Genomic DNA, 24,855 nt, shown 5'->3' with positions numbered 1-24,855 from the left:
ACCGAACCCATGACCAGTGACATGGAATTTCCTAGATGGGCAGTCATACATCTTAACGTAAGACCAGTATATATTCCAATTTCCTCTCCCCACTTGAATGGCTTCCTGTGAGGCAATGTCACGAGCTGTTTGCTCATCTTCCCTGCAGCCCCCACTCTCATTCACACAGCTTGCAAGAACCTCCTATAGTGAATGGGCAATTGCATGGGTTGAGATTCCTTGAACACTACCCCCAGGTCTCTATGCCTGCCTTGCCTACAGTTGTATCTTCCTGTAGCAATGTGTAAATATAACATTCTCCCAACTGTAGGGCAATGTTTGCAGCTTGGATTCCAGCTTGTCAACTTCTTTCTGAAGTTTCTCAAGCTACAAACAGTTGATGCAGATTTGTTCTATGGATCACCTTGGTGTCCACCAGCAACACTTCTTCATCTCTCCTGTTAAAAGCATTCTGTACGATTTTGTTTATTAATTGCTGTAGAATCCTTGCCCTTTACGGTGAATGTTTCCCATTCCTTCTGAGGAAATCACTTGGGCAGAGAGCTAAAGTCTTTCGGCTTTCTGAAAACAACAAATGCTGGAGATGACAGCGGGTCGGGCAGCATCTATGGAGAGAGAGCAAGCGAACGTTTTGAGTCTAGATAACTTGAAACGTTAGCTTGCTGTCTTTCCATGCATGCTTCCGGACCCGCTGTGATCTCCAGTATTTGTTGTTTTCAGTACAGATTTCAGCATCTGCAGTAATTTGTTCCTCTTTCAGCTTTCTGACTGCTTCCATATGGTGTTTCAATTTCAGATGTACTGTCTGACTGCAGTCTGTAAGCTGTGTCATTGCTATTTTCCTTTTGGTGCTCAAGCATGTTGACTGTTCACGGACAAATGTTTTGGAAGTTTCTTTAGCACTGTGTTCTTTGGTTAGGTCTTTGCTCCACAAAAACACATTGTGTCTATTTTGGCTTTCTCTGGACAATTGGACTTCACAGTTTAGAGGCTTTGTTCTCTTTTTGGAAACATGGCTCTCAAAGGTCATGAAATGCTAGAGATTGATTGAGACAAACCAATGGGTGAGACTAACCAATCTCATACAAGATTTGGATGTTTTGAACCTGTTATGGCCGCGATAGTTCCAAGTCAAACACTTATAGATTCTGCTGACGTCTTCAGTAGGCCTGCAGGATGTCTTCCTAGATGCTTCAGTCATGAAAATTACAAACTATATATTGTTTTGTTTGTAACTCATAAAATATGCAATATTCTTACTAACCAGTTTCTGTGTGTCTGAGTACTGAGGAATATTTTTGGGATGCATGTGAACAAGTAATCCTCTTTATTTAACCCACGAAAAGGTTGAAAATTATTCAAATGTCCCCACACTCAAGACTTAAGAATCCTGCACCACTTCCTTTTTCAAAACACATTGGAAACAGATATTTGTTCTTTTCCCATCCCTGTCTATAGTAGTGTGGAATCTGTTTCCATAAGGCTTTGAAATGTGGATCCCAGATTATAACAACTTGGTCTGTTAAAACCTTCTCCGTTTGTAAGTGAAAAGTTTTTTTATGGTGGTTAGTGTGGTCTCAGTGATTGGCATTTAATGAAAATTGAATTTAATAATTCAAGGTCAGATATTTAAATTATATAATTAGATTTCTAGCTCTCAGGCTATTGGTGTGCCTTGGTGCTTTCAGTAATTTCTCTTTATCTCTATCCATTACTCTACTAACCTTTCATACATTAATCTTAGTTGTTTAAATATGTATGTTGTCATATCTCCTATGATATTATAAACTTGCTGCTTTTCATTTTCAAGGTTCTGCTTGTAAACGCTGCCTAATGTGACAAGATGGCAGAGGCAGACTGGGAGCTGAGTAAGGAGAACGTTCAGCCTTTGAAACAAGGCCGGGATGTGAGTACACTTCAGGATGTGCTCGCACAGCGTGAAGGTCTAAGTAATATCAGTATTCAAGAGCAGAAACTGTGAGTAATGTTGTTTATTTAGTTTTTGTTTTTGAGTGTAATTTGCTAGGGAGCAGGAAAGGGGGCTGGAGTGGAAGCACTGCGTTATTCAAACTTCAGAATAGTTCTAAATATAGGTAGAAAGGAACAAGCCACTTTTAAACACTTATGGCAAATGATTTTCTCAAATGGAGAGAACTAAGTAGATCATAGTTCTACCATGCAGATTATGCAATGTTGTAATTACACTGCTCTTCTTTTCATGTTTTCCCCTGCCTAACTACTCTAGATAAAGTTGTTCTCCTTAAATGCTTTCATCTGAGATGATGTCAGGTTAATCCGCATCCAAAGAACCTGCTCTGAAAATGCTCACAGTTTGACAACTGTGACAAATTCCACAGCGGCCAAGATTCTAAAACAATCAAAAACCTCTTTAAAACAAGTTACGACAACGTGTCCTATCTCCCAATGTTAAAAGACTCCTTGTTTTAAAAAATGTTCTAGATGCTTATGATAGTATTAGAAATAAACTAGTTTTGATTGTGATCTTTCTTTCACCCTACTTTCCTGGAAAAAAGGCTGCTACCTTACATCATAGTAATTGTTTGTACAATTAAGTTGCTTGCAAGCCAATCCAGGTGGTCCTGAAAGCGAGCTGTGTTGGATGGGTGTGAGTGCATCTTGCCCATGATGAGAGGGGCTTGCAGATTCCTTTTGATAGGCATTAGCACAACTTATGGCCTAGATAGGAACTGGCAGTTTTTGTGATCACTTTGCATGTCATCAGTCAGCAAGGCAGTAGATAGGTCGAAATTAGTTTCACGATTTGAAGCTATGACTGCTAGTTGCAAGTGGGGAAAAAATGCATGGCAGCTTTTAGTCAAACATTCATTTCATATCCACGTTCAGTAAATCGGACTATGCAGTCTGCTCTGAAAGTGGGGCATTGTCCATATTTGCTACATTATTCATCCCATAATCAACCATTTTGTATTGAATCTTCTAAGGAGGATAGCTTTGGTAATCTAACCAATCATCTGGATAAGCACGTCTGTTCCAAATGAAAGAACACTGCTTAAAAAATGGAAAAAGGAAGGTTGCTATCTTAGGGATGAGAGGGCAAGCTCATTACCAAAATACAGTCATAGTAGGAGAAGTCTATTTCTCCTGATCCATACAAGCAAGAAGCAATAGTAGGCCATGCGACCCTTTTTGAGTTCGTTCTACCATTCGATTAATATGACTAGTCAGGGATATGCAGGAATATAGAGTTGAGGTTAAAATCGGATTAATCTTTCACCCCTTTTTGATAATCACAAATCTATCTATCTCTGACTTTAAAAGATTTCTGCATCCACTGCCTTTTGAAGAAAGGAATTCCAAATGTGCTCAACCATAAATATGTTTTCCTCACCTGTTTTAAATGGGGAGTGCTTTTTTTAAAAAAAAAAAACAAAAAAAAAACCCCTAGTTCTAGAATCTCCCTCGAGGAAACCTAGTTTCTACATCTACTTGGTCAAGTCCTCTCAGGATCTTGTGTTTCAATTAAGTCACCTCTGACCCTTCTAAACTCCAGAGGATACAGGATGAGCTTTCCTTCCTTATAAAGTAATCGGCTCATTCCAGGTATTAGCGTGATAAACCTCTGAACTCTTTCAATGTATTAACATCCTTCTATAAGTGTGGTTACCATTACTGTAGATGTAGTCTCCTCAATGCCTGTATAACTAAGCGTAACCTCCCCACTCGTGCATTCAATTCTCATCATAATAAAACTTTAAATTCTATTAATTTTCCTGATTGCTTCTGTACCCATATGCTAACTTTCTGTTCCAGGGCACACCGGATCTGTCTGCATCTTAGAAGTTGGAACTTTTCACCATTTTAGAGAATGTTTGTTTGTTTTTCTTTCTTTCCAAAATGGAAAATTTCAAATGGAATATTTTGCACTTACCCACATTATACTCCTTGTCAACCATTGTCCATTCACTTATTTATTTATATACTTTACTTTTTTGAAGGGTCCTTATGCCTTTTTCACAACTCTCACATTTCCTACTATCTTTACATCAGCAAATGTCACCACCAGACTTTCAATCTCTTCATCCAAATAATTTATGTAAATTATAGAAAGTTAAGGCTCTAAAACTTACCTTTTTGTGGCGTACCACTCATGACATCCTGCTGATCTAATAAAGATCCACTATTTCTTACTCTGCTTCCTGTTAGCCAGCCAATCTTCTGTCCATGCCAATGTATTACGCCAGCACCATAAATTTTTATTTTCTGATGTAGCACCTTTTATTAGATGCCTTCTGAAAATCCAATACAGTACAGTACATCTATTGGTTCCCCTTTGTCCGCAGCACTAGTTACTACTTTAAAGACCTCCAATAAATTAAACATTATTTCCCTTTGACAAAACCATGTTGGCTGCCTGATTATAGAATTATATATTTAAAGGGCAGCATGGTGGCTTAGTGATTAGCACTGCTGCCTCAGCACCAGGGGCCCGGGTCGATTCCGCCCTCAGGCGACTGTCTGTGTGGAGTTTGCACGTTCTCCCCGTGTCTGCAAGGGTTTTCTCTAGGTGTTCCGGTTTCCCCCCCTCAGTCCAAAGATGTGCAGGCTAGGTGAATTGGCCATACTAAATTGCCCGTAGTGTTCAGGGTTGGGTGGGTTGAGGGAGATGGGATTGGTTTTCTCTCCAAGAAAACCAGTTCCAACTTGTGTCAATCGGCCTCATTTCTCTGGAACTATTCTTGTAAATCACTTGCGTTCTCTCTAATGCATTCACATCTTTTCTATAATGTGGCATCCTCAACTGTACGCAGTACTTCGGCTGAGGTCTAACAAGTGTCTTCTACAAGTTCAACACCACATCCCTGCTCTTGTACTCTATACCCCTGTTAATAAAGCTAAGTATGGTATATGCTTTACTAACTGCTGTCCCCACTTGTTCCGCTACTTTCAATGATCTGTGTGCATTTGTACCCAGGACCCTCTGCTCCTGTACCCACTTTGGAATTCTACCCTCTATTTTATATTGGCTTTGTTCTTCTACCCAAAATGCATCATCATCTCGTTTCTCTGCTTTGAACCTTGCCTGTCACCAAATTCCCACTCTTCCAACTTGTCATTGTCCTTTTTTGGAGTTCCACACTATCCTCCTCACAGTTTACAATTGATAATTACCTTGAACTTATCTAAGTGACCCGTTTTATAACATCTTTAGTAATAGCTTCTAACATTTTCCCTATGACCGATATTTAGCTAACTGGCCTGTATCTTCCTGCTTTCTGCCTCCTTCTTGAACAAAGTAGTTACATTTGGCTATCTTCCAACCTAAAGAAGCCTTCCCCAAATGTAATGAGTTTCTGAAAATTGAAATTAATGCATCAACTATCTCACTAGCTCTGATTTAGATCCTAGGATCAAATCCATCAGGACCCAGGGACATGTCCGCTCGGTTCCAATAATTACTTGGTGCTCCTTCCCTGCTAATTGAAGTTTTTCAATTGCTGATTTCTAGGATATTACTGATGCTTATTTTTCAGAACTAGTTACTCAGAACAGTTTACATCTTCTTCTTCTGTCATGGATTTAAGCCTGACCCTAACGTTCATGATCAAAATCCTACCCTTAACTTTCTAGCTTTTTTTTGGTAATGTTTGCCCTTCATTGCTTTAGATCACAAAGGACTTGCTGTTGTCCACCTGAAGATGTTGACTGACCTGTTTGTGTTCCCAGCATTTGTGGTATTTTATCTTTTTATTAGTATTTTGTAATTCCTGCTCAGAGGTTGCAATGATCTATTTGATCATTATTCCTATTACCTTGTTTGGTTAGATTTCCTTTTGTAGGATTTCATGCTTTCTCACAAGGCAAGTTAGACTGCAAACAGCTGTGTAAATGTGGGATAAAACCAGCCATTGTGTTGAAGGTCTTTCTCTATTAGCTGTCACAAATGCAGGCATTCTAGATTTATGATACATAATTGACACTAGAATCTTATTTAAAATTTTTCAAACAACTATGATGTCTCGCTTTAGACACCCTGGTCTTGAAACTCCATCAAGACCCACTTGGACGTGGACTGCCTCAGCAACTGCTCAAGTTCTTGTGGTTTAGCTTTCTTTCCTGGAATTCTTAAACTGTACTTACTGGTACAACTTTAACTTTTTCACAGCTGACTTCACCAAACTATACATCTTGCCAAGCTGATGCACTGAGCATTTGCTGCTTGTAGGTTTCAACTCCCAATCTCAACTGTTCTGAAGCATTATTTATGAGAAGGCTGGTTTTTGTGCCCTAACTCTAACACTTGGCTACCTACTAACTCCCCAGAGCACGACTGCGTAGAGTTTTGAAATTATTCTTCATTCGTCAAATAGACAGACGTCTTTTGTGGCCTTTTCAGCCATCCAGCTAAATAGTTCATTTCTACATGGCACTTCATGGTATGTCATCTTCTCCAATTGCCTGTGATCTGGGATCTGGACCGCATGAATTGTTTTTGTTTAGTCTACTAACCTTTACAACAAACCCTATCCTTGCTAAGCAGTATTGAATGTAACTAATATTTAGGAACAGTCAAATGTAGCAATGTCTTTGAACCGCCTGTTTCATGAATGTTATGATATTCACCGAGTGCCGGATCCAACAGCATAAAACGCATTCCTTTTTCTAAAAAAAAATTCTTCACATTCTGTTGACTCTAAGCTAATTCTGAACCAGTTGTCTGTGAACATCTGCCAGTATGCACAAAATATTTTGTCATCTTGGTTCTCTGCGTGCAGTTGTTGTGGTAAAAGATATTTAAAATTTTTTCCTGTGATACATGTGTTGCTGGCAAGGCCTGACTTGCCCACTGCAAAGATGGTGTTAATGAACCTTTTCTTGAGCCATTGCATTCTGTATAACTAGTTTAATCCATCAACAATAAAGAAACAATGATGCATCTCTAAGTCAGGATGGCATCTGACTTGGAGGATAACTTGGTATTTTTATGCTCCAGCTACCTGTCCTTCCTCGGAATAAGCAATGATTCTTCTCGGCTTACTAAGCGCATTGTTAATATCATGCAGAGCAATAAAAAAATATGGTTGCCTTATAGTTTTCTACATCCTGGATGTCTAACTTGCAGTTATTTCATAGTGCTTAAATAGTCATGTCACTGTATGTGGATGCCTGCCAATGTTTATCTTAGTTAGCAATGTCATTTCATTATAAGTACTCTTCTTTTCCCAGAGCCTTTGAGGCAGAAATCCGATTTTATTCTGGTAATGACCCTCTAGATGTCTGGGACAGGTAAGTGGTTAGATTTTCAATCCATTGCTTCACTAGAAAGAATTTGGGGCTTCATGTTATCCTAGAAATTACATTTCCTGTAAGGTCTGTTTATTTCAACTAGATTTATGTCGCAAAAATGAAATCATAATTTGATTATCAAATGATTGTGTAGCTAGAGAAATGACACAGGAGGGCAACTTCAGTTTTCTGGGCCAATGGGACCAGTTCTGAGACAGGGCAAAGGTATTTAACATAGATACTTGAACCTTAATATGGCTGGAACACAAGTGTTTTGAGGAAGTAGAGATTAGGCATCAAGATGAAACAGGAAATCCAGCTGCACCAGAAGCTGAAACAAAGATCTATAGAATAAAGTGCTTTTGGAAGAATCTAGGGAGGAAAATAACAAGCTAGTTCAAGATGGGTTTAGACTAAATGTAAATGAAATGTGTTTAGTGTGTTCAGATGAGGCAGTGCTGTAGTGGAATTATCACTAGATCATTTAATCCAGAGACCGAGGTAATGTTCTTGAGACCTGGGTTCAAATCCCACCTTGGTAGATGCTGGAATTTGAGTTCAGTGAAAGTCTGGAATTAAGAGTTTAACGGTGACTATGAAACCATTGGTAATTGTCAGGAAAATCATCTGGTTCACTAATTCCCTTCTTGGAAGAAAACTACTGTCCTTACCTGGTCAGGCCTGTGTGTGACTCCAGACTCTTGACTACCCTCTGGACAATTAGAGGGTGATAAAGCTGACCTGGCCAGCAACGTCTCCACTAGATTAGTAGCTATTTATTTTAAATCTTAAATGGTGTTTCCCATTCAAGTGTGGGACCAGTTATGAACAAAAAGTAGCATATCTTCAGTTCTACATCCACAAGTGTCGAATGTTTTTGCAGCATCCATTTTCCTCAAGGTCAATGCAGTGTAGCGCTAAAAAAAGTGTACAATGTTTACATGAAATTTTAAAATTGAAAAGGAAGTACTTTTCTTTTTAGAAGCACAAAAATGATGTCTTGCACTCCTGTAGGATCTAAAGTCAAAATTGACATTTCAGTTACAGTTGGGATTGTTCTTGTTGCACCCTCATTTGCAAATAGAGGGATACGACTGGTGATTATAGGCCAGTTAGACAAATATTGATTTGTGAATTTTTTTTGCGCATTAATACAAGCCAGAATTATTTGTGACTTGTGGTACCTCATTTGACATAATATTAAAATTGCCATGAATTTGTTAAAGTAAAATAGTGCTTAACGAACTTGAGTTCTTTTGAACTATGACAGAGGATTGTCAAAAGGTTTTTGATAAAGTATCACAATAATTAGCAAACTTTAAATCCCATGGACATGTGTTTACAAAGTTAGGTAAGAGGCAGACATCTGTAATGAAAATCCTTTTTCCGGGTGGAAGGAGAAAAACAAATGGTGTTTCTCCAGAGGCTCATAGTAGGATCAGTGCTCTTTTTTTTTTTTTGTTTTTTTTTTTAAATTTGTTATTTACCTGGCTAGCCAGCATAATTTCTTTTAATTGACTTTTAAGTCCCATACGATGGAGAGGACAACTGGTGAAATGTGCAGCCAAGTAGCAGATGGTATTTAACAGAAAAATGTCAGATGATTTTTGATGGAAAGAGTAGGGAAACATAGTATGTTTAAACTGGTAAAATATTAAAGGAGGTTGAGGAACAGAGATCTAAATTTCATATAAGAACATATGAACAGAAGAAAATCCATTCAACCTGCTTTTGTGGCTCAGTGGTTAGCACTGCTGCCTCACAGCACCAGGACCCGGGTCCAATTCCATCCTCCGGCAATTGTCCGTGTGAAGTTTGCACGTTCTATCCATGTCTGTGTGTGTCTCCTCCATCTGTCCAAAGATGTTCAGGTTAGGTAGATTGGCTGTGCTAAATGGTCCAGTAGTGTCCAAGGTGGGTTAGGCAGGGGAAATTGGGGTTATGAGGATAAGATAAGGATGGATGGGTCTGGGTGGGATGCTTTTCGGAGTTTCGGTGTGGACTCGATGGCCAGGGATTCTGAATTTGATCATAGGTGATCATCTACATCATTGCCACGCTACTGCTCTTTTTCCATGTCCATTGGGTGTAATTATTATCTGGAAATCCCTTGAACACTCAATGACCTGGCCTCCACAGCCCTCTAGTGTAGAAAATTCCAAGGATTCACCACCATCGGAGTGAAGAAATTACTCCTCATTTCACACTGAAGACCTTGCTTTTGAGTTCATCAGCCAAGGGGTGTACGTACATAAATCTTTGAAGATGGCAGGGCTTGTGAAAACTTAGTTTTTAAAAAAAAAAAAGGATCCCTTGACTTTATTAAGAGATGGAGTACAAAATTGAGGAAATTGTGCAAAATTTTGTTTAAAAACCATTTTGGGACTTATCCAGAATATTGTTGAGTTTTTTTTTCATTTTGCTTCATGAACGACTTGAGGCTTTTTAGAAGGTGTTTGTTAGAACTGTTCTGGGGATGAGGAACCCCTTCTGGAGTATTATGTCTAGTTCTGGTCACCCTGTTGTAGGAAGATATTAATCTGGAAAGTTCAGAAAAGATTTACCAGGATGTTGTTAGGGATGGAGGGTTTGAGCTATAGGGACGGGCTGGGACATTTTTCACTGCAGCATAGGGGTGCCCCTGCAAAAGTGTATAAAATCATGAAGTATAGATAAGGTTAACGACAGGTGTCTCTTCCCTAGGGTGGGAGATTTCAAAACTATGGGGCATATTTTTCAGGTGAGAGGAGGAAAAATTTTAAAGACATGAGTGGCAACTTTTTTTAGTGTGGTTCACACGACGAATGAACATCCAGAGGAAGTAGTGGAAGCTGGTACAGTTACGCTTAAAAGATATTTGGATAAGTACAAGATTTAGAAATGTTTGGAGATAGATCGGCCAAGCACAGGCAGGTGTCTTAGTTTAAGTTGGGATTATGGTGGGCATGGACTGCTTGGACCAAAGGATCTGTTTTGAGCTGTATGACTCAATGATTTCTAAAAGAGAATAGAGGCTGTGGGTTGGTCCTAGCAGTGGAAGGTTTGTTGAAATCATGTAGTTTTTAGATGTGGTTTTCAGAGGCAGAAGAATCCGTAATCACAGCGCACTGCTTTCAGGTTATCGGCAAAAGAGCCAGAACTGACATAAGGAATTTTTTTTCGTTTTGTATGATCTGAAAATACACTGAATTTTGTTTTGGACTTTACATTAAAAGAGAATTTCATAAATTCTTGAAGGAGAAACAATTATTGGTCTCTGGACAAAGATAAATAGCATTAACTCGAGCAAAATTTGTGTAGGCCAATAGGTTAAATGGAGTTCTAGGCTCACTTGTGAACTGCCTTATTCTGATTTTTAAACGTACTATGTGAATTTTTGCATAGCACTCCAACTCTGTGATCCACAAAGAAGTGCAGTAAGCTGAAATGTCCAAGTGCTTAAAAGTTTTGAAACTTTCTATTGCTTTTTTTTGGCTTTGTTTGTTTTCAACAGATATATCAAATGGACTGAACAGATGTTTCCACATGGTGGAACAGATAGTAATCATTTAGCTCTATTGGAAAGGGCTTTGAAACTCTTCCTGAAGGATGATCGATATTACAGCGATCTGCGGTACCTTGGTCATTGGTTAAAGTTTGTAAGTGAGCTTTTTGTTTACTGAATCTTAGATGATTATTGCAGTCTTGAGTCGTCTTCATTTCTTGCCTATTTGTAATATTGTTAATATTTAATAATAAATTAACTGCTTTTTTTATTTTTATTCGACTTTGAGGTTTTTTTTGGATAACTATTTCTTAAATTTCTCTCTGGTTTTGCCTCATGGTGGTAATAATAGTTATGACCGAAACCACCAATGTTCCAGTACTTGAGATTACACAATAAAAGTTATCATTGTGATATTAATGATTAAAAAATCAATCAGGTTCCTGTTGTTCACTGTTAATATAGAGTGAGAGTGCTAGCTCTGATCCACCATCTTGCTTCTCTCTCTTAACCATTGGCTGCTTGTTCACCTTTTCCTTCAGCCACTGTGATACCTTCCCTAAAGTTGGTTAAATCCTCTGAATTATCCTAAATAAAATGATCTCTTCAATTATAAATATTAAAATAAAAGAACTGGGCAGGTAATCAAATACCAAGGCTACATTGATGAAATGGGGAGAGTATTTATAAATGAGAACTTGTTTGCAGAATTGCTAGCCTCACTTTACTCTAGTTTGCAGGGGTCAGAAGTATCAAAAACCCTGCACATTTTCTGTCTATAAAAATGAGCATCCAATTGTCTGCTACTTCAACATGCCATGTTCCCATGCCAACATTTCTGTTTCGGGCTTGCTACGGTGTTCCAGCGAGCCTTGGTGCAAGTACCCAGCCCCACTCTGGTCCCATCATGGCATAGGTTGCTTTTAACATAGCCGACACATTCTCATTACCCTTGTTTTAACATACATAGTTTGGTTTCAGCACAGCCCAATCCGTTTTCCCCCTGTTCTCAGCACTCTGTCACTTTAGCTTCTGTTCTGTCATATCCTACTTTTCATAATCTCCTCATCTGCCTACTCCTTTCTTATCTCTGTCACCTATTGGCTCACGTCTCATCACCAACATCCACACCCTTCCCTCCCCACCCCACTACCATCACCACCTCTTCGGTGCAAATAAAACGTTTTCTTAGTGGCTATTAGTTCGGATGAAGAGTCATCAGTCTCGATGTTAACTTTGCTTTCTTCACACAGATACTGCCAGACTTAGAGTTTCACCAGCAACTTCTGTTTTGTATCGAAAGCCCTACGTTGCCTATTCAAACAATTGGTTTACCTGTTAATTCACTGTCTCAGCGATGAGCTTCCAATACAAAATTGCTAAAATCCTTTCCTTTCTCTTACAACATTAATTGCTTCCAGGTTGACTACTGTACTGACCCACTAGAAATGTTTGACTTCTTAAAGAGCAAAGGAATCGGTGTATCACACGCTGCTCTTTATGTTGCTTGGGCTGAACGGTTTGAACTTCTAGGGAACAACAAAAAGGCAGAAGCTATCTTGCAAGAAGGCATTCAGCTCAATGCTGAACCAGTGGAAAAACTGCAGCACCATCTGAGGTAACTACTATCCGTGATAAGTCTAAGAAGGGTGTATTTTATTTCTGTTACCATTTGGGCAGAATTGCTGGCTAAAAGATTGAGTGAATAAAATTGCCTATTATTTTAAAGGTTAGATATTGAATATGGTATCTGGATTGAGATCTGTAGGACTGTTTGCCCTGAAACCCCAGGAGGTATATTTGCTGCCCAAACAGTCACATTCCCATGATTTTTTTTCCGAAATTTTTTTTGATTATCCATGTCACCAGTAACCTATCACCATATTTATATTTAGAAAAAACTGCCCTTTCCATAGCCCTCAACTTGGATTTTTTAAAATCTGTTTTGGATGTTGGTTGATCACTACCCTAATCCCACTTGCTGCCCCTCTTACCATCCTCTGAACACTTGAGACTTCACTGATTCAGCCACTGTCCCTCTTCCTGCCGGATTGCTCGAGCAGTACAGTGAACAGGGGCAAAAACAATGCCATCAGTAGCAGCAACTTCCTGTTCCAGTGGTGGCAGGAGATACCCGACAGATGAAGTAGCATTTAGGGCAAGAGAAACTATTTAGTGATTCATCAGAAATGGAAAATATTTAGAGATGTGATTGGTTTTAAGCAAATGAGGGGAAAGGTGATGAAAATATCCAAAGTAATTCAATTGGAAGGCAGGAGAGATTAAATGATTGACCATGGTATATCAATTCAGACCAGTGATCCAATCAGTCACTTTGGATTATGTATCTAGTTTCCAAGGTGAAGTATCTGAATTATCCATCATCTACATCAGGGAGTATCGGCTAGTGCATGGGCTTCTGTGACTGTACAGAAGGACACTCTTCTTGCTATGGTCATCAAGGGCTGTTGTAATTGGTACATTATATTTTTTGTTCTCAGGCACTTTCAATCCCGAGTATTTAAACAGGTTGTGGCCTCCATAGCTGAAGGAACAAATGAAGACTCAGTTCCTGAGTCAACTCAACAACAAAGAACTAGTCTTGGAGATCTGAAACGGCGTGGACAAAAGAAAGCCATGGCACCTGTCAAGAGGGTTGGCGGTGCAGTGAGATGTAAGACCGTTTCTGTCTTTGTCCCATGCCCTCCCCCTCCTTGCTCTCACTACAGAGGAGAAACAAAGGGTAGATGTCAAAGCTGGAAAAAAAAAATCACAGGGTGCCTAATCTCTATGTAATTGGTTTATAATTTCTGAAATTGATTTCTACGTCTTATCCATGGCCATGGTATCGTTCCTAAAGTGTGGTGCCCTGAATTAGACACTTCCAGCTGAGATTCAATCAGCAATCAATTAAGATTTGCCTTCATTTCCTTCCTTCAGTCTCTTTACACATTTCCATGCTCTCTCTCCTCTTCCTCTGATGCACTGCTGAGTTTAAATTGTGTTGGAGAAACCGTTTTCTTGTTGCGTTTAAGTTGTAACTAAATTAGTAATGAGGATGTATTGATTATGGAGGGTGATTTTTTTTTTTTATTTCTTTTTCTCTCTCTCTCCTCCGCCACCCCCCACCCCCCCACCCACCAACCCCTGCTATTTATTTATGGATGACTGAGGTTTTTTTGGTTTTAGCACTAAACCAAGGACTTGGCCACTATGTGGCTCCTGCTCAGGAGCAGAGTGGTACCTTTGAAGTGTTCAATGAAAATCGATTGGACACCCAACCTGTAGAACAACTGAGATCAACAGAGAAGCAGTGGTCTACACTTCCTTCAACTTCTGCTAAAGAGAACGAAATTGTTCCAGGACCCTGGAATACATCTGGAATGCGGGTCAGTGGAATAGGATGTTTTTAAACTAATTATAGTGAAATTTACCATCCCAGAATAGGTTATGGAAAGGAGGCTTAAAATTGTGAGACCCATGAGGGGTGCTGAAGTATTTTCCCTAACCCCTCTGCTGGGGTTTACCAGCACGGGTGAGGTATTAGTGACCTGTCTGTACTGTGACCTACTAGTTCAGCTGGTATTTAATTAATGGTAGCATATCCATTGTGTTGTCCTGGCAGCCTTGATGTGCTTGGTGGTGGGGGTGTCCCTCCCTCCTTTATTCCCCAACCTCCTTTGCCAACTGTCATCTTTCTCCCATCATCTTTCGGGCCTAGGTATGACTCCAGTGAACGCAACTAATCCTGGTTCTCTTCTGGGGCTAGAGTTGTTGGCCACTTTATTAACCATGTGGCTGCAGGCAAATTCCAGCTGTCAAATCAGCTGAGCTCTGGTGTATTTTGATACCATAATTAGAAGATTGAGTTGTAGTCCCACTTCAGGACCTTTTTTAGGTGCAAAGTTGCAGTTAACACTGCAATATTATATCTTTGGATATAATGCTAAACCAAAACCCCATTTGTTTGTTCAGATCAATGTTTACACTGAACAAACACACCCGGACTCTTTAGTTGAAGTATATCGTAGAGTTTACCTAAGGTTTCACCATCCACTTCTCTCAACCAACCCCATGAAAACTAACACTTCATTTATCTCGTTGCTGTTTGTGAACCTTCCTATACTTACAGTGGCTACTATATTTCTCTGCATAATATGTTGTACTTACTACAATGTGTCTTGATAAATGGCATTGAAAAAGCAAGACTCGATTGCAGTTCACTTGGAGATGGTAAGAACTGCCAATGTTGGAGTCCGAGATAATTGTCCCTTTCCGAAGAAGGATCCCGACCTGCAACGTCAACTTTCCTGCTCCTCTGATGCTGCCGAGTCTGCTGTGCTCCTCCAGCTCCACACTGTGTTAACTCAATTGCAGTTGACTTAATTGATGAAATGGGAGGCAACCTTGAGTCAAACAGTATGGTTTGGCATATATGATCTATATTGTGGATATGTCTGAATGTCAGAAAACAAATGGGTTGTTGCAATATCACCAGAAGCAAAATTGAAAGCAAGTAAAGCCCGTTGTGCCGATAGTGAACTTCCCTTACTAATAAAGAAATTGTAGTTAATTATCAATTTTATTTTAAAACACCAAGTGTTTGAAAATAGTTTATTGTGCAAATTTACTTTGAGCTTTTTTCCAACTTGTTTTCTTTTGAGATTTGTCAAAACTTGAACATTTAAGGGCCTCTTCATGTGTGGTGAATTTTGTCCCTCACTGTCTTCCATATGTAAGACAATCGCAATTTATGTCAACAACTAGAAAACCAATTGGAAAGCCTTGTATCTAACTTCTAACTTGGCTTCCAAATGGGCGTTTGTAATGCCAGATGAGATTGTGGGCTTGACCTCTGCAGCAATGGCTTCTGTGAAGATCAGACTGTGTATTGATGGCAATGAGGCTCCCTTAAATCCTCTTTTTTTTTCTAAAGTTGTGTGAATGATAAAGACAGGACTAGGCAGATTCTGAATGGTGAAATCAATAACTTTAGTGATAATTTATCTCAAGGCTAAGGTGGTTTATGGTTGATGTATTATCTGCCTGTCTGGGTAATGAATACTGAAGTGGTTGATATGTCTGGAGACAATCCCATTGATAAGTTTGTTCGATGGGAAAGCAAACTTTGGTGAACTTTCTCGTCTTTGGTTTTTATTTATTGCTATAATCAGAATCCCCTTTTTTCCCTTCTTAAATTAGATATAATCGTTTTGTCAACAATGTTGCTTGGTTTACAAGTTGTATAGCTGTTGCTCCTAAACCAGCTTGTACGAAGATACTTAGTTAACTGAAAGACCATTTAGTTTATCAATTTGATTTATTTCACTTATCAGGTGCACCGGCATTCCAATGTACCCGCAGTTCCCTTTTCTACAGTCCTGTCAGCCAAGAAACCTGACTTCAAGCTTTATGAGGAGGAATCTTCACATGAAGAGACTATGTATGTATAAAATTAGTGACTGTTATTTGGATTGTGTTTCTCTTGACGTGTGTAAACCATCTCCTCAAATATCGACCGGAAAAGAAGCATCACACTAATGTATGGAAAGACAGTGAAACGAGTAGACATTCGCTGGGTGTGGATTGCTGATCTTGATTTGGGAAGAGAGGGGTGCATCCGAAGTTCCATCACCTGTCGTTATTTTGTTTCTCCTTTCAACTCTAGTTGCTCCATTTTCTTAAGGTTGGGGTTGCTCAACCAAAGTTTCCTTATTTTGAAAACTAATTTACAGTTGATCTTGGCTACCAAAACAATTTTGAAACTTTTAATATTTTTTCCAATCCTACTCCTGTAATTTTGATTCGGTAGAAGCAGAAAGTTGGATCAGGTTTTCTGTTCCAAACAATAGTTAGGATACATAGTTTGCAACAACCAAGAGTGAGAATCCAGAAGGCTGTTGCATTCTCAGTGCCAGGGTTTGGGACTTTTTTTTTTTCTGTAGGCTGGAGAGAGACTTGCAGTGGGAGGTGAAGGATCTATTTGTTGTGGCCTGTGTAGGTATTAATGGCAAATGTGTGACTATGCAGGAGATTCTACTTGGTGTCTGATCAGCTAGGGGCTAAATTTAAAAAGCAAAACCTCAAAGATGGTACTTTCCGGATCATTACATGAACCGCAAGCAAATTGGCATAGGGTATGTAAGATTACACAATTGAACATGTGGCTTAAAGTCAGTATGGGAGAAATGGGTTTTGATTCATGAAGTACTGGCATCAGCACTTGCAGAAAGTGGAAGCTGTACTGTTAAAATCATGTTCACCTGACCCTTCATGGGCCCAGTGTTCTTGCAAATTGTAAAAGTAGGATGGTAAGGAGGACACTAAATTAAATGAGAGTGAGGGAGGATGTGCAAAATTCAAGAGAATAGACAAGGTCAACAAGGGATTATTAATCAATAATTATAGCGTGACATGGACAAATTTAAGACTGCACCAGCAGATTGAGTTGGAGGTTGCAAAAAACAGTAGAAAAACAGGACTAAAGGCTCTACCTGAATGAATTAGCATTCAAAACAAGACAGATAAATTGACAGTTCAAATAGAAATAAATGAGAGATTAGATAAATGATTGGAAGATTGCAAAAACATATTCAAAGGTATGTGACTTTTTAGAAGGATGGGAAGCTAGGAAAGGTTAGAAGGATAACTGGTAGTTTGAAGATGACATCAGTACAATAAAGTTGACCTGGTTTCTAAAGATAAAGATGTAGAATCCATTTGAGAAGAGATGAAAAGCAATAAGAGGAAGAAATCACTTTTGGATTATCAGAATGTTAGGTGAATGTTACGGGAAGAAATAAAGGGGTTTATGGGAAAGCTGCATGAATAATCATAGCTAATTTCTTATTTTACATCTAAATTAGACAAATCAGATTGGTAAATGTAGCCTGGAAATTGAGTTCAAAGATTCTTTGGACTAGTTTCTTAAAGAAGTATAGACTAGAGACCGAGGATTGATTAATGATTTTATTGTAAAAGTGCCTCTAAGTCGTGCTGATTGTAATATGATTCAATCCTGCATTCACATTGAGAAAAAGAAAAGTGGGTCTGAAATTAAATGTTTTCTGCTTGAATAAGACAGCTATGAAAGAATAAGAACAGAGCTAGCTAAAGTGATCTGGGAAATTAGGCTAAGGCTTGTAGCAGTTACATCTTGAATTAGGAAGAGAGGGGTGCATCTGAAATTCCATCACGTCCATTACGTTGTTTTCCCCTTTCAACTTGAGTTGCTCCATTTTATTAAGGTTGGGGAAGCTCAACCAATGTTTCCTTATTTTGAAAGCTAATTTATAGTTGATCTTGTCTACCAAAACAATTTTGAAGCCTCTAGCATTTACAGACATTTTAAGGAAATTTTTCACAATACTCAAATGATGCATTCCTTTGAGTGAAAGGCTCTAGGGAAAGGACTTTGTGTGGCTAACTAAGATCAGTATAGACTGTAAAATTGAAAGAAAAAGCAATTAGTGGCAGGTCAACATCTTTTTTTTTAAAAAAAAAAAAAAAAATTAAAGTATGGATAACAGCTAGCTAGAAATTTAAAACAGTAATATATTCTATAGAACTTTAAAAGGGAAAAGATTAAAGTGAATTGGCTTTGCTCTTCAAAGGTGATGGGTAAAAGTGAATAAATTGAATAAGTATTTTTCGGTCTTGACTATAGTTCCCTCCTTCCAAGAGGAGGATGTTAACCTTTAATTTTGCAGTCCACAGCATTATGGAATGAATTATTATAGCATTTTGATAACATGTCAATCCACAAGCATCCTGTATAATCCTACTTAAGGAATTAACAATTTTTAAAAATAAATGTATTGTCAAAGCTTTTCATCTTGCACTCATCAGGAAGAATCGGGAATTCTAAATTCCAAAACATCTCTCATTTTACCACAAGGATAACAGGTGTTGATGGTTAACAAATTGACTCTGCAATGGTGTGTTTAAATGCACAAGGCTTGGTTATGTTCTGTTTGACATTTGCAGAGAACAAGACCCTGTTAATGAATGTATGTTGCTTCTATCAACTGTGAATGAGCCACATTATGAGCTCAATTATTCTTTAATTAGTTGTTAATATAAGCGCACCCAGCTTTGTTAAGCAAGTGCTGCTAATCATGGAATACATCTAATGACAGATGTTTTGTTTTAAATTTTGCAAGTGCAGACAGGTTGAGTTTGCTCTGTACTCTGCCGATCACATTCAATGGAAGGAGCATGGTGTTTGATTCAATTAGCTGGTTGCTGGGGCACACCACCTCTACTTGGCAACACCCCAGCACTGTCATTTGTCCAAAAGATGTGACCTCCATACAATTGATGAACCTTCTGTACAAACTGCTAAATCCCTTTTCTTTACTATTAATTATTGAATGGAAATTTTGGGTTGTTTTGTTTGCTGTGAGTGCAAAATGATAAGCTTTTACAACATACCTTTTTTTTTCAGTAACTTGGTTATAACTTCTTTTGGTTTCACCTGGCTGTATAGTAATTTCCACTTCAATATAAATCCACAGTCTAAAACAGATTCTAGCTGATTTGTATTTAATTATATGTTGGGATTGTTGTACCACTCTGGGATATGGACCGTTCAACAAAGCGTGCATAAGCAAGGGTACGGTGTGTTTTTAAAGTTTCTGTTTTAAAGGTAACTTTTTAAAATATTTGTTTAAAAGTCAATTATATTCCCTCAGAGTTGAAATCCAAATTTTGGCACAGTCAATCCCCTTAACCAGAGGGTTCCATTCTTGAAGCCATGTGCGAGCCAATTTATATGCAGGACAATATAAAGTAGCCATTTGTAAGTACAGGAGATGTTAGCATGTCCAATCTTTGAAGTTACACCCGTGTGGGATAGTTTTGTAAGTTGGACATTTGTAAATCGGCAACTCCTGTATAATATTTCCATTGATGTGTTGCAGGACACCTCGTAAAATTGAGCCTTTGTTTCAACCAGTGTTGAGTGCTCGGAAACCCAGTAAAGAATTGAATCCATTGATTAGAGTACAGCTTCAAAATTGCAATGAAAATAAGGAAGTATCTATGTATTCAAAAGACCAGATCTACGCTGGACTGCGCGAGTTCTCTTTTGAAGAACTCCGAGCGGAGGAATTCAAAAAGAAATACAAGGCTCACCTTAAAGGTACAGTTGTTTTGACAGCCTTAATTGTCAATTTGCTGACCACATAAAAAAAAACTTGCATTAATATAGTAGATTTTACACTCTTGACAACCAGTTAATATAAGGCCCCACAAGAGAAATGAAATACAAGATCAGATACCATGTTGATTGAGGGTTTTATGTCTTAGCTGAAAGCTGGTACAGATGTATCAGTACACATTTTATGTTCAGTACTGGAGTGGGGCTTTAACCTGCTATCTGTTCATACAGAGGTGCTACAAATTAATCCAGGCAGAAGTTCACCAAGACTTTTGCAACAGCACCTTCCAAACACAAGACCACAATCACCAAGAAAGGCAAGGACATAGTTTATGCTCCAAAACACTCCTCATCCTGACTTGGAATTATATTGTTGTTCCTTCTGTGTCACTGAGTCAAAATCCTCGAACAGCTTACCAACAGCACTTTGGGCGTGACTATAACAGATGAGTGTGTAGCAGTTCATGAAGGCAGCTAATTGCCACCTTCTTGAAGGCAATTTGGGTTGGGCAGTAAATATTGGCCCTGTCAGCAAAACCCACATCTCATGAAGGAATGAAGAAACAAAAAACATATAATATTTGTTACTTGTTGAGAGTTTTGATCTAAACTGAAATTAACTTGCTGCAAAGTTGTAAATCTATAAATGCTCTGAATGCAATCACTAACTTTGTTGTAAGGGAGATAATGTGCCTTCTGATCATTATTATGCTACTGATTAGAATCAACACTTAATCATAGAATGGAGCCATCGTTTCAATAGGTATATGATCAGGTCGCCAAAGTTGTTATTTATATATATTAAACACTTTTCTCCCATTCTGACCTTTTTAATATCTGGTGACTTTTGCCTCTTAGCAGTTTGCTTTAAAGAAAGCAAAATAAGTCACCTTGTTGCTACAAAGCCAACATGCAGGGAAATAATGGGAATGAGATATGTGTTTGCTCATAGTTGTCTGTTTGGGTTTTTGTAGAATGTGATATTCATTTATTAAAGGATTTCATCCTTGTGGCTGGTGTTTTCCAGGTCACTTAGGTTTTCGGTCTATCTCTGTATTAACAAAGGAGAATATAATTATTAGATTAGTTGTCAAGAATGATAAAATCAGAAAGTGTAGCTTTCTTCAGTGTCCTTAATTTTCATGCACTTCTTCATTAGAGTCATAGTCATACAGCATGGTCTTTGGCACACCATGCCTAGCTGACCAACAAACACCAAACTACGTTAATCCCCTTTTCCTACACATGGTCCATATCCTACTGTACCCACACTAAGTGCTCTCAGATGCTTCTTAAATATTGCAATAGTACCTGCCTCCTCCTCCACCTTTTTAGGAAACTTATTTTTAAAAATATGCAACTGAATTACTTGTGACTGCTATCTCTATTTTGACAGTCTGACCAGGATCCTGTTTGTTAGTTTTAAAATTTGGTGGTCCTTCAGGTAACTTTGGATATTGTAGTCAACTTGGTGTAATGTGAAAAGTCTGATTTGTGTAGAGCCCAAACAACTTTAACCTGCAATAATGTGAAGAGCTGGTTACCACTGAAATTTAATGTCTACTAATTCGCCTACAACTTGGAAAAATAACACTTGTTGCCTGCCTGTTTTGTAGACCCCTTTCTCCCTTGCCCTGTGGCTGAAAGTTATGTTACTGTAATTGTGCCAGACAACTTAGTGGTGATTTTGTTTTAAGGCTTTGGAAAGAATTGAATGTGGGCAGCTTCTGTTCCCATTTCTTCTGCATTAGGCCCCAAATAATCAATTTAATTGTATACATTTGGTATACGCTGAATTTACAGTTTCTCAAAGATGAAAGGAACATGCTCTGACCTGGTCACTTTCTATTTTGATGATGTTCTGAAATGCTTCTGTGAGTCACGCTTGTTTGCAATCCTACAGTTGGCAATAGAATAGTTATGACTATCTTGTATATTTTATGCAGAACAAGAAGAGAAATTGTTGAAGTTAAAGCAAGAAAAGGAGGAGGTGGAGCAATTGATCCACATGGCAGAAATGAGAATGAAGGAGCAGCGGGAGCATAACCAACTAGAAACACAACAGGTCTGTTGACCAAAGAGATATAGTGACTACCTGATTATTAAGATTTACTAATCCAGCCAGCTAATAAAACTAATTCAAATATCATTGAATGTCAATTGGTGAATTAAATACTCAGCTAACCAATCCAATGTGCTTCTACTTTGATTGGCGATTGCATATATGGGTTATAATGGATATACTCATTTAGTACTATTAGCAATCCTGGTTTCAGCACTTACATTGCAAATAATTTGTTGCCAGTGATTGAAGGTTAATGTAGCCATTTTGTACCAGGACCCCCTATCCAGTGGGCAGTGAGTTGTATAAATGCTGATCAAGAAAAATGAGACATAAATAAACCTTTAATTTGTGGCCCAGTTTTTAAAAGAAAAAGTATGTGATGTGGAACTAAATGCTTATCCTGAAGTATGACACAGGCTTGTAACTTAACTCTAGTTAATTACATTCCCTCGTATTGTTTGGCGGGATGGCACATAACCCATGAAAAATTTAAATGAATCAAACAAGACAAAACCACAAGATTTCATTACCTTGCATGGAGGGGCATGTCTGGAAATACTCCCCAGAACCTTTTTTTTGTTACATGTTACTGCATTTCCCATGATGTTCAGTGTGAACAATGAATGTGGGTATGATTGAAGTAAATAATCAAGAAAGTGCCCTACTGAATTTTATTGAAAATTATTTTACTTAAACCTCTTGCTCTCCCATGAGCAGCAATCTGTTATGTTTTGTATCAAAAACAGAAAATAATAGACAATGACTTGCTTTATTTGTTATGGGATCCTTCCGCTCAGCTGTGGGTAGAATTGGACACCACTTTTTCCAAATGTGTAACAGGCCTGTGCTCACCCTGGACTTTAAATGTCCTAGATGTATGTTTTCCTGCAGAGTTTAAACTCTCTGCTTTCAAAAGTGGTAGGTTGTGGTTCTAATAGTCTGTAGACCTGTTGTTTTTTTTAATTGATACTGGAGAAAATATTTGGTATTCTGATGAGCTAAAATAATTGGACCTACCTGAATGTGTCTGGTACTATTCTTGGTCCTTACTATGGTAATGAATGTGGGAAGTCTAATCTCTGATGCAGTGATTTTTTTTTTTTTTTTTTTCTTTAGTAAGAAAAATTTCTCCTTGCGGTTGATATGTACAAATCATGGTATTTTGTAGATGCATAATGAGCACTAGTTAGTATTATTGAAACACTTGACAGGGCCTTATGGCTACTAGCAGGTTGTCTTGCCAGGATCTCCACTCTACAATCTGCATTGCTGTGTGTGAGAAGGGAAGATTCTCTGGTTGGGGAAATTAAAGGGCTGCAGGAAATAAACGTACAGCTCACATGTACACAGTGAGTCGCAAGGTGATTAACCTTGCTACAAAACCATGAAATACTGTAATTTCATTTGCATCACTTAAGATGCAACTTTTAACTTGGCCAGATGTTCTTTAACTGGAAATTGCATTACAGTGTCTAACTTTCTAATTTATTTGTGTAGAATCTGAAGTGTTTTCATATTTACGGTTTAACTGTGACTTCTTGCATGTCAGACAGTACAAACAAGTGACGACACAGAGCTAAGCAATCTCATAATGAACGGATCAGATCTAAGCTCTGCAGTCCTGTTAAGTCCAGTTGTGAATGGTGGTGGACAACCAAACAATTCAGTGGAGGCGGTAGCTCCACAAAATCCCCATCCTCAATGATGGAAGAGCCCAGCACCATTGCAAAAGATAAGGCTGATGCATTTGCAGCAGTCTTCAGCCAGGAGTGCTGAGTGGATGGATGGTGTCATCAATAGTGCCATCAAGCCTCAACTGCTCAGCAATAACTTGCTCCGTGACTCCCAGTTTGGGTTCCACCAGGGCCACTCAGTTCCTAACCACACTACAGCCTTGGTTCAAACGTGAGCAAAAGAGCTGAATTCCAGAAGTGAGGTGAGAGTGACAGCCCATCACATCAAGGCCTCAATTGACAAGGAGCCCTAGCAAAACTGGAATCAATGGGTATCGGAAGCAGTTTCTCGACTGGTTGCAGTTATACCTGCCATATAGGTCAGTCATCGCAGGTTAATGTGTATTCACTTTCTTTATAAAAGTACACATCATATCTTGTGTCGTAGACTCCTGGTAGCATAAAGCCAAAACACTGCTGGAAATCAAAAACAATCAAAAACAAACAAAATGCTGGAGAAACTCAGCAGGTTTGGCAGGACCTGTGGAGAGAGAATCATTTGCTGTTTCAAGTCTAGTAGGATTCTTCAGAATTTCAGAACGACTTTACTTAAAGAGTCATATCAGACTCAACATTAACTCTTCCTTCCTCTCCACAGGTGCTGCCAGACCTGAGTTTCTACAGCCTTGTGTGTTTGCCTCTGGTAGCATATCTAGGTTGACTAAATAAGTAGTCCTAGTCCAAACCAGCCAAAAAAAAAAAGTTTTTGTTTGAAATATTCTGTTTATTCTTGCTTTTAGAATGAAGTAATTAATAACTCGGTGCCATGGTCAGCGATCACTACTAGGGAATTTGGCACAGAAATCAATCCTTCAGAAAGGAATGCTGAAGATCCTGATAGGAATGGGTAAATACATTGTATTTTAAGTTCCTTATCCTTTCTTTGTACTTCAAATAGTTTGTGAAGCAAGAATGGAATACCATTTTAAGCTGCTGGAATTGTTTCTTCAGTACATTCAGTAAAGCCTTTTAAAGATGGTGGATGAGCTACCAATCTAACAAACTGTCAAGATCATACCAGCTTGAGCTTACTGCCAGTTGTTATTTTCTTGCAATGGAACTTCTGTTTTTGGGTTTGGTTATCCAAGAGTTATTGTGAATCTCATCCTTACTTAGCTGCTCCATTTCCTTTTTCTTGACATTATAA

General features: G+C 38.5%; 1 protein-coding gene across 1 annotated transcript; it reads left to right on the top strand.

Annotated features, from left to right (window-relative positions):
• Positions 1 to 1,810: 1,810 nt before the first annotated feature.
• On the top strand, positions 1,811 to 24,559 carry bub1bb (BUB1 mitotic checkpoint serine/threonine kinase Bb). The gene is made up of 10 exons (XM_048600456.1): positions 1,811 to 1,977; positions 7,207 to 7,266; positions 10,760 to 10,904; positions 12,172 to 12,368; positions 13,252 to 13,424; positions 13,940 to 14,139; positions 16,087 to 16,193; positions 19,672 to 19,892; positions 21,857 to 21,975; positions 24,449 to 24,559. The coding sequence occupies exons 1-10, from the start codon at positions 1,844 to 1,846 to the stop codon at positions 24,557 to 24,559; spliced, it is 1,467 nt and encodes a 488-aa protein (XP_048456413.1). The 5' UTR covers positions 1,811 to 1,843.
• The last annotated feature ends 296 nt before the right edge of the window (positions 24,560 to 24,855 follow it).

The sequence above is a fragment of the Rhincodon typus genome, chromosome 8 (genome assembly GCF_021869965.1).
Source record: "Rhincodon typus isolate 14 chromosome 8, sRhiTyp1.1, whole genome shotgun sequence".
Classification (NCBI taxonomy): domain Eukaryota; kingdom Metazoa; phylum Chordata; class Chondrichthyes; order Orectolobiformes; family Rhincodontidae; genus Rhincodon; species Rhincodon typus.
Note: the sequence above shows the minus strand (reverse complement) of the source record. Positions and strands in the feature narration are given on the sequence as shown.